Genomic DNA, 10,388 nt, shown 5'->3' on the forward strand with positions numbered 1-10,388 from the left:
GTAAGTTTAGAAGAGCAAATGTTAGTGACATGTGGTTTAACAAACAATAAAAAATACATTTAAACACAGTGTGAATAGAAGTAGGCTAACTATCTGACAGGGGATGGACACAATAAAAGAAACACCTGCACAATAGACAATCTTAAAAAATCGCCCTGCAATAAATTCTATATTTGCAGCTCGTTGTTATAATCATGTTAGAGAAGTGTTTACATAATTAAATATTTAGGTTAGTAGTAAAAACATTTGGAACACACAAAGCTCCTGCTACTTGTGCTGATTTCTGGAATTCTACCAGGAACACTTGAGACATTAACTGTAGCAAAGTTAGTTTACTTGGTGGCATGCTTTAACATTTTGGAATGCACTTTGCCGCCGGAATACACAAGCAAGAGATCAGTGTCCAAAAACATCACCTGATCCGTTGCATTGAGATGCAACGACTGTGGTGTAGTGTCAGCTGATATATCAGAGAATGACCTTTGACCTGCCAGACTAGTTTTCTATGACCCAGTGTTACTCATTTACAGTGTCTGGCACTGTGAGAAATGTTCTTTATCAGGGCACACTGGCCTGCATATAACAATGCATATCAGTAACTTTCAAGAGATATGAATTGATAACAGTATATATTGATAACAATAAACTACACTAAAACACTAAAAAAACAGGTTGCGCGATATTTTAGAAACCTATGTCAGCATAAAAAATTCTTAGAGATATTTTACAATTGGGTTTTGTCTTCTCAGTTTGGTGCAACTGACAAGAATTACAATCATGCACCATGCTACAGTATATGCCTCCCACTCAAACTACTGTTACTGTAACTCATTTTCTTATTATATCATATTCTCTACCTGTATGGTGCACCCTGTTATACAGTTCATACATGTTTTCCCTTTCATACTATGTCTGTGCTTGTAATTTGTAACATATGATAAAAACACGCACCATTATGTACAGTTTGTACAGTTCACTCCTACTGTCTATAATTTGGAACACTGTAAACATTCATTCATTTATTGCATCATCATTTGTACTTTGCACCTCTCCCATTAAATGTATATGTTTTTCAAGTTTTAATTTGTTTTACCTTGGTACAAACATATTGGGATTAATACAATTCTGTATTATCTGATGTCCCCGGATTTTAACCTTATATAAAGTTATGCATGCCGAGACATGTATTGAGTACCGAAAGCAAACTTAGTTATGATAGGCCCTACTTTAAGTGGGCTATGTTTAGCTTAAAATGAATGCCTCTTCCTAAGTCATATTTGAATGCAGGACTTTTTTTTGTAATATCTATCTTTTATTTTAAAAGTCTGGTTTGGTCACTTTGTTTAGGTAAATGTCTCAATACTACCAATGCTTACCACTAACAGGGATAGGCCTACATAAACTGTGGTCTCATATAGGCCGACACTACATTATACATTATTTGAAGTGAACGTAATTGTTCTGCATTCACCGGGCACATTACGGAAATGTTTGGGGTTATTTTCATAGGAAGGATGCATTGCCATTTTTATTACTATTAAATAAATAGATAATGTAATGTATATTACAGGTATTTTCAAGTGCTAAACGAAGGTGGGCACAACTGGAGCTACATGTGCAGAACTTTAACTACAGTTTGCTCAGCAGCAGTTCATGTGAACCAAACTCTAGTTCATTTTTCATTGCTTGAACACAGTTTTCAAAACTCTACACACATATCCCATGACTTTAACCACAACCTGCACAACAGTGTGAATTCACAGCACATTGTTCAAATGCTAACACCCTGCTGTCAAAACTGTTAACCACACATTCAAAACACAATGGATTTCAGTCTGGTTCATTTCAAACACTGCTGATTGCAATTTCAAGTAAAAGACTTGTTTGTGAACACATACTATATACAGTACTGTGTATATAGGGAAAGCTCAGAAAGATATATTTTTTTTTAAATAAAGAAACACCAAATAAGAATGAATCAATGACACTACTGTTCGAGAGAAACAGTAAACAGGTAAAAGAGCAGCCCTTATGTTTTCTCGCCCCGCAGTTTTCCCTGGATTAGGGTGGCACCTAAATCATGGTTGCAGTTGTCGCTGTGGTCCTGCTAGCCTGCTACACCCTGCTATGCCCAGCCACGCCCTACAGTGCCCTGTAGTGCCCTGCTATGCCCTGCTATGTCATGCTATGCCCTGCTTCACCCTGCTACGTCCTGCAGTGCCCTGCTACGCCATGCACTACTACAACTACTATTTCTAGTCATATTTTCATTATCTTTATTGTGACTATAATTGCCACTGTTCATCGTACTCCCAACCGGCACTGGCAGACAACCGCTCACCAAGAGCCTGGGTCTGTCAGAGGTTTCTCCCTAAAAGGAAGTTTTCCTCACCACTTAAGGATTCTGCCTAAATGGGAGATTTTCCTTGCCACTGTCGCACTAAATGCTTGCTCTTGTGGGAATTACTGGAATTGTTGGGTCTTTGTAAATTATAGAGTGTGGTGTAGACCTACTCTATCTGTAAAGTGTCTTGAGATAACTATTGTTATGATTTGATTCTATAAATAAAATGTAATGAATTGAATTGAATTGAAATAGATACCAAGGTCCAGGTAAGATGTCTGAGGTTACATACACAGCTATAAAAAACGTGAAAAACACTACATTTACTATAGTAAAACTGTGGACTTACTGTTTTTCAGAAAGTAATGGAGGTGGAAGCAGTGGAAACACCACATTCATTTGTATTTATGGATGATGCAGGTGCATGGCATGCCGGGAAATCCAATGTTCTTTGTTATTATGTACCTTTAGTTTTTAACTTTTTTTCCAGTCAATACATAAATTACTACGGACAAAATAAAATGATATATCTATTGAAGCAAACAGTTGATTTTCATTCCCTCTTGTTTACATAAAAAAAAAACTGGTATGACAAAAATAAAAATGTTCACGTGAAAGAATTTCACTCTTTTCTTTAAAGAAAGTATTGTGAAGTGAATTATTCAAACTGTAAAGATTAAAAGTTTGTAATTTCTGTATTGGTGTTTTTACTCTCAGTGTGTTCTGAGTGACAGTGTGTGTTGTCTCCTGAGGATTGTTCATAGTGTTTGGCTGCACTGAACCTGTTTTGAGACGTGTGTTAAGAGGTGTCTTACTTGGAATGAGTTTTAGCAGGTGATGTGGATGTGAACTGTTTAGTTCAGGTGACTGTTAATGCAGACTATAGTTAACGTTTTGCACATGTGGCTTCAGTTATGACCACTGTCTTTTAGCAATCGAAAAAAAACTGTAAATCTGAATTTACCTTTATCCGTTTTGGTCATTATTAGTTTGCCTGGTTCATAGTAGTTTTTGTTGTTGTTGATAAGAAGAAGATCTAAACTGTCATCACTCACCACTGTCACTAAGCAACGCTCCTCGGCGTCCTTGACTTGGCAAGGGTTTCTGGGAATCCGAGGCTCGAGGGTTATATATATTTCAATGGGTTGAACGACCGCCCTTTTTGGAGCAACGAGAGTAGAACAGCGCTACATACGTCGAAGGAAATATTACCGAAAAACAACTTTCTGAAGCAACGTAACCAAACTTGAGGTATGTAAACCGATGGTTTGTAACGTGTATTTTGACCCTCAGCGGTTATAATTAGGAAATATATCTCAGAAAAGTGTATTTTAATGCGCGGTTTGATGACGTAATGTTGATTGTCAAACGCGAAATGGCGAGAGTGCTAGGAGGCCCGTCAACGTTACATGCGACATTCTGGGGTTGTACCATGTTTATTTCCTTCGTGTTCCACTTTCGAAAAGATTGCATTGGTATATCTAGTCCTGGTAAGTTCGGCGTTGGTTATATGTCTCGGGTATGTAAAAATACTTTGTTCTTCTGTTGGAGGCAGGATTGTATGTTTGCTAGTTAACGTTAAGCTAACATGGAGCTGGACTAGCAAAGCTTTTAACGTTAGCAAAATGAAAAACCATGCGTGGGGTCATTGGTTGAATAACATGCACGTCTCCCCGTGTGGCACGCCAGAGCACACTCTTAAACTTCAGCAGAATGTTTTTGTGTAACGTTACACTTTCATTTCGGAGTTTCTGAGAAGTGTTACGTTTAATTAAGCCCGGTATTTATATGGTTCTCATGGGCCCTCAACTTGACTTCCTCGTCCTGTTGGTTCTGTGCAGTGTTGTTGCCCTGTAAAGCCATTTTCAGCTTTGAGCATCAGATAATTTCCTTTAACTTAATACAATTGAATTACAGTCTTCCTCCGTTGTTATGCTGGTCTGCCAGCTGTGCACTAAAACGGCAAATTCAGTGATGCAGTGGTCAACATTTTGAGATCCAGTTATTTAGCTAATGATGTGAACGTGGTATTCAAAAATAGGTTTGGTTATCTTTTTGCTGTTTTAGTAGGTTGTTTTGAGTGTACATAATTCTCAAAACTGTGTCTTTTGTCTCTGACAATGCCTTAAAACAGTGGAGAAAACTGTAACCAGGAATCCAGGTCAATCAAACTGCCATTATAAGGCATAGGACCTAGAGCTGAAGTAAACAACGCCTCCTTACTGTTATAAAACATTTTTTCTAACTGTATCCCCCACTTATCAATATGTAATCATCATTACAATTTGGCACATCTTTTGGCATTTGGCACGATGATTATGTACAAAAACACCTATTTATTTGTGTGTGTGTGTGTGTGTGTGTGTGTGTGTGTGTGTCAAACTAATTTAAGAATTGTATGTCCATCTTCCTCCATTCTGTGCAGAGAAGGATAAGGTCAATAATGGCGGCTGAGGTGGAGGTGGAGGTGGATGGATGCAATGAGTACCCAGCACATTACAAAGTCATGATGGACAAACTTAATGAACAACGACAGCTGGACCAGTTCACCGACATTACCTTGATTGTGGATGGTAAGTAGGCATATGTTATAGGTCATCTTTATGATGTCTTAGTAGAACTATCTAAACAATACCTCTTATGTCCATGTCTCTTGTCTCTTACAGGACACCAATTCAGAGCCCATAAAGCAGTGTTGGCAGCATGCAGTCAGTTTTTCCACAAGTTCTTCCAGGATTTTACCCAAGAGCCGCTGGTGGAGATAGAAGGTATTCTGTGTTATAATTTAATTTTTGGGAATAAAAAGTAGCCTGACAGCTCTTCAGTTATAGGAAATAAAGTAAACTTCTTATTTGCAAGTTTATTAAAACCAAATGTAAGGTTATTAGTCAAACGGTCTGTTAACCGCATCTAATAGGCAATTCCTGGATCAGTTTTGAAATTACTGTGATGTTCCAAACATCTCCAGCTGAGAATTTTGTGCAACAAATATGTTTTTCTGTGTTTGTTACTATCATATGTAAAACAGCTTTTACTCACCACTGCTTCTCTCTTCTTACTCTGACAGGAGTGAGTAATGCAGCATTTAGCCAGCTGATGGAGTTCACTTACACAGCAACACTAGTGATAGTTGGAGAAGAGGAGGCCCATGATGTCTGGAAGGCTGCGGAATACCTCCAGATGCAGGAAGCCATCAAGGCACTCAACAATAAGTGAGTCCTAAGGCCCTGACACACCAAGCCGATGGCCAGGAGCTAGTGGCGACGAAGGCCGACTGTGGCGTTGACCCAGATCGCCTGTGTCTTGGCCAAAAATTAGCACTGGAACACACCGCACAGACCGCCCACGACCAAGTACCACGTATTTTCTTCTCCTGCGTGAGAGGAAATAACTCTCCATACCAGCAGGCGGTGGCAGCGGTGATCTATTCGTCATTCAAAAGGGGAAACCTGATACAAACGTTGCTATGATACCCACAAACAAACAGTGTTTGCTCGAATCAACAGCTGCAGAACCGAACGGCGCCTACGGTCCCTCTGCTTCACTCTAAGACAACGGGCACCGGGAGATGGCTAACCAGACTGTCCATCTCCCGGTCATCCGTTCTCTCTGCAAAGAATTCTCCCTACGATGGGAGCGGAGGGACCGAGCCGGCTGTTCATTTGTCAGCTAACGTTAGCTTGGTAATTCCACCCACAGAGCATGCCCTTATCCTACATTGGTTACAGAAAATTTGCCAAACAAAGTTGTCACTCATGTGGTGATAGCAATGTGCTTTCCTACGATCTGACAAGAGCGTGTGAATTAAACATTACGTTTTTATATTTTACTAATTTAGAGGCCGGTCGGCAGGCTGGTAAGCTAGCTTGCTAGGGGGCTAATTGTTTAGCAGTGCAGAGAGAGGGAGGTGTATTAGGGTCTTTAATATTAAATTTCACGGTGTAGGATATTAGTTTATTACGCTTGTTTATTTTGTAATGTGTATGTATGTAGAGCTCATTTAATTGTTTTGATTGTTATTCTTAAAATAAATATACCAACACAAGTAGTTATTTATATGTTGTTGTACGTTTGCAATCTAATAGACATAATGTGTAAAAATAGTAATTCCAATCGTCCAAACCTATGTGTTTTTTTTTTTTTTTTTTTTTTAGAAGGAACATTCAAACGTCATTTTTGACAAGTTTTGACAGCTTCTGTGTATTGGATTGATCAGATGGAAAATGAAAGGAGCTTTGTGTGCGCTCTCACAGTCGTTTCTTTGCTTTCTTCACACTACCCTTTTCAAGCCTTACGCTCCAGTGAGCGACAGCGGCCCAAAAAATGCAGACGGAGGCTGTCTTGTGGCAACGGTGCGGGACACACCGCACGAACTAGGGCCCAACTTGGGCCGACGGTCGCCTTGGTCTGTCACCTATCACGGCCGATGAAGCTTAAATTGTGTCACTATCCATATTTAAATTATGTCATGTACAAATTTAGTGGCAAAATGTTTTAGAAGCTAGAAAGGAATTTGTCTCAGGACTCCTTCATCTAAACATTGTTACGTCCTTAACAAGAGCTTGTCTTCTCCGGTAGGATGAGTGAGAATCCCTCGCTGACAGCAAAGGGCAGAGGCAAAAAGAGGAAGATTGCGGAGACCTCTAATGTGATTACAGAAACCCTACCTTCAGTGGATGGGGATCAGGTCAGTATGTTCATAATGGTCACACTCCTAGAGATATTAGTTCCTTGAAAAGCAGTGGACATTAAGATTCATTCTACTTATTGTATGAGGTGCACACAGATGACTGTCCACGCAATAATTGTTAGGACTGAATGTTTTAATGTTCTCTAGGTGGAGATTGAGGTGATAGGGGAAGGGCCCATAAAGGTGGAGGAGTCTGGACTGGAGGAGGTGGTAGATGCAGCAAAGAATGCTCAGGCGGCATCAGATGACTCTGCTTTGGCTCTTCTTGCTGACATAACCAGCAAGTATCAACAAGGGGAACCCACGCTACAGGTTATTAGAAAGGGAGGAATAGAAGAAGTTTATTGACTTGTATTTGTACAGACTGTTGGGGCTTTGTAAATTATAGAGTGTGGTCTAGACCTACTCTATCTGTAAAGTATCTCGAGATAACTCTTGTTATGATTTGATACTATAAATAAAATTGAAATTGAATTGAAATAGACCTTCCTTTTTAAGCCAAGTTTTATGTTTTTTTTTTGTTTTTTTTTGGGGTTTATTAATTGGTAAACTGTGTATTTACAGTAAGAGTTATGGATGTAAAAGGATCAACCCTGCCTTGCCTGTGTTTGTGCGTGGCAGGAGGTGGTGTTTCAGGAGGAAACGGTGACTGCCTCCAAGGTGCTGGAAAATGTCGAGGTCGTAGAGGTCCAGATTTCCCAAGTGGACAACATGTTCCGCTGCAACAAGTGTGACCGTAGCTTCAAGTTGTACTACCACCTCAAACAACACTTGAAAACCCACCTGGGCATGCTTGACAAACCCCACGTGTGCAACCACTGCGGGAAAGCCTACACACGGGAGGGCGCCTTGAAGCAGCACATTAGCACGTTTCATTTTGATGCAGAAGAGCTGTCTCGAAACCAGAAACCCCAGAAGAAAGTGCATGTTTGTGAATACTGTAAAAAGCACTTTGACCACTTCGGCCACTTTAAGGAGCACTTGCGGAAGCACACTGGTGAGTAGGAAAAATTAAGCTGGTTTTGTGTTTGCAAATTACTTAATTTAGTACAATCATAGTAATGTATCATTGACTTAGACATCTAGCGTTGAAAATACATGCTTGCCTTTATCTGTAGGTGAAAAACCGTATGAGTGTCCAGATTGCCATGAGCATTTCGCAAGGAACAGCACACTGAAGTGCCATATGGCAGCCTGTCAGAATGGGGCCGGAGCCAAGAAAGGACGCAAGAAACTCTATGAATGCCAGGTACAGTTTGTCCAGAATCAAGGCCATCAAGCGCTCCCCTGCCAGTGCAGTTTCTACAGTAAAGGTTTTTTTTTTTGTTTTTTTTTCTCCACATTATGTAAATGTATTTATTCACTTCATGCAGACATTCTGTGTGGACAAATGCATTGAGTAATGTATTGATGAATTGTCATACAGTTTAGATTGTGGAGGTTTACCTTGAGAAATGAATGTCTCAGTAAAGTGCTTCCTCCTAATGTAAGCCATGTGAAATGAAATATCTGCAATACTGGGTATTGGTTAACTTGATCCCCAATAGGCAAGATATGCTTGACAGGTGAATAATGGATTTCTGTATTTTAAAAGTGTAGTTTGCATCACAGCTTTCCATTAATGTTGATAAGTAAACAAAGGAATGGGGTGGAGCTGCGAGGATTTGGTTATTTGATAGATTGAAAATGAATGGGCAACTACTTAATAATTGATTATTTGTTGTAGACATTTTTCAAGTAAAAATTGATTGGTTGGTTTCAAATTCTCCAAAGAATATTTTGCTTTTATTTGGTCTTAAAATAGTAAATAGAATATATTTGGTTTTAGGCTGCTGGTACATCAAAATGAGATAATTGATGACCTCACCTCGGGGTCCAGGATATTGGGATGGGGTTTGTCACTGTTTACTGAGGTTTTATAGACTCCGTGCTTCCCATGTGACATATTATTTTCTCCTCCATCAGGTCTGCAGCAGTGTATTCAACAGCTGGGACCAGTTCAAAAACCATCTTGTGAGCCACACAGGCGTCAAGCCCAACCACTGCACCATGTGTGACATGTGGTTCACCCACCCAAAAGAACTAAAGGCCCACCTGAAAGACGTCCATTCCATTGAGGACAACAAGTCCTCTGAAGAACTGGTCATCACCGACTCTGCCGCACTCGCCATCGCAACGCAGAGCATAGAAGGAGGCGAAACTGTCCTGCTGGATGATGGAATCCAGGTGGAACACGTCACAGTTGAGCCTGTGGATGTGATGGAGATGGAGGAGACTGCAACAGTTGTGGTGGAGGATGGAGGGGTGGCGGAGATGTGTGAGGAGGACGTGGAGAGATTAAAGCGGGCCGGGGTGCAGATCCAGGTGGTGCACGTGACCACAACTGAAGTTGATGGGCAGCAGGTGGTGAACTCTCAGGTGGAAGTAGAGATGGAGGGTGAAATGGTGAGTGTTGAGGAGGCAGTACAAGCAGTGGTTGTATGAGAATGTCAAAAGGACCTGTCTTAAAGGACCTGCAGGACACTCGTTCAGTCCTGAACGGCTGCAGTATCCTGTAGCGGACTTCTTTTCCATAAAGAACACTGCATGTGGGATACAGCATGTCCCCTCAAAATATGCCCTGCTGTCTGCCATCACATTGAATGACTCGATATCCACCACCTCTTACTCTTTGAACTCTGCGTTATGGACAGAGTTACAGAGAGAGATCATTTCCTGCTAATGATCCTGTATTTATTTTAATGCCGTTTGCCATCATATCATGTATTGTTGATGACTCCTCAGTGCTTCATCAATCTATTTTCATAAGTGTTTTTCCTGTGTCCTTATTTTACCTCAAACGTATATGTTCTTTTAGTTTGGGTAACTTGCCAAGACAATTTGACAATGAATGAAATGTTCTTGTGGCCGCTCAAACAGCGTATGTATGGTGCTGATGTTCTTCAGTGCTAATGCTACAGTTTTGTTCAAGCTTATTTTCATATTGACTTTTGGTGTTTTTGTAGAAACTCGTATGGAATAAAAATTGGTTTCCAGAATGGACTACAAGTCTTGCATGCGTCTACTGAGATCTTGATTATCTTCTTCCTTAAACTTGCTCCATATCTGTTGATGTGTAAATGGACAACTGTTTTTCTTAGTCCTTGCTTTTGCCCTCATCACTTCATAAAGTGGCTGATTATTTGTTGTTTTGTTTACAGCAGCTTGTTTCCACTGCCCCCAAGTGGATACAAAAAAATCAATGTAGTTTTGAGGAAGTTGGTGTAATGCTCATAAACCAAACATTTAAATTATAAGTAGCCTACACACCAAAGCAGTCAAACTACAATTCTCTACATTATAGGCCTGCCAGCT

The 10,388-nt window shown here is 40.2% G+C and overlaps 1 protein-coding gene across 2 annotated transcripts; it reads left to right on the forward strand.

The window, feature by feature from the left end:
• The first annotated feature begins 3,437 nt into the window (after positions 1-3,437).
• On the forward strand, positions 3,438-10,088 carry znf131 (zinc finger protein 131). 2 transcript variants are annotated; one of them, XM_028577245.1, is made up of 9 exons: positions 3,438-3,595; positions 4,770-4,917; positions 5,011-5,112; positions 5,412-5,556; positions 6,923-7,031; positions 7,182-7,346; positions 7,656-8,031; positions 8,153-8,283; positions 9,000-10,088. In XM_028577245.1, the coding sequence occupies exons 2-9, from the start codon at positions 4,788-4,790 to the stop codon at positions 9,516-9,518; spliced, it is 1,677 nt and encodes a 558-aa protein (XP_028433046.1). In that variant the 5' UTR covers positions 3,438-3,595; positions 4,770-4,787; the 3' UTR covers positions 9,519-10,088. The 2 variants fall into 2 exon arrangements, with proteins under 2 accessions (XP_028433046.1, XP_028433045.1); XM_028577244.1 differs by lacking the exon at positions 3,438-3,595 and adding an exon at positions 3,689-3,834.
• Positions 10,089-10,388: the final 300 nt, after the last annotated feature.

The sequence above is a fragment of the Perca flavescens genome, chromosome 5 (genome assembly GCF_004354835.1).
Source record: "Perca flavescens isolate YP-PL-M2 chromosome 5, PFLA_1.0, whole genome shotgun sequence".
Lineage (NCBI taxonomy): Eukaryota > Metazoa > Chordata > Actinopteri > Perciformes > Percidae > Perca > Perca flavescens.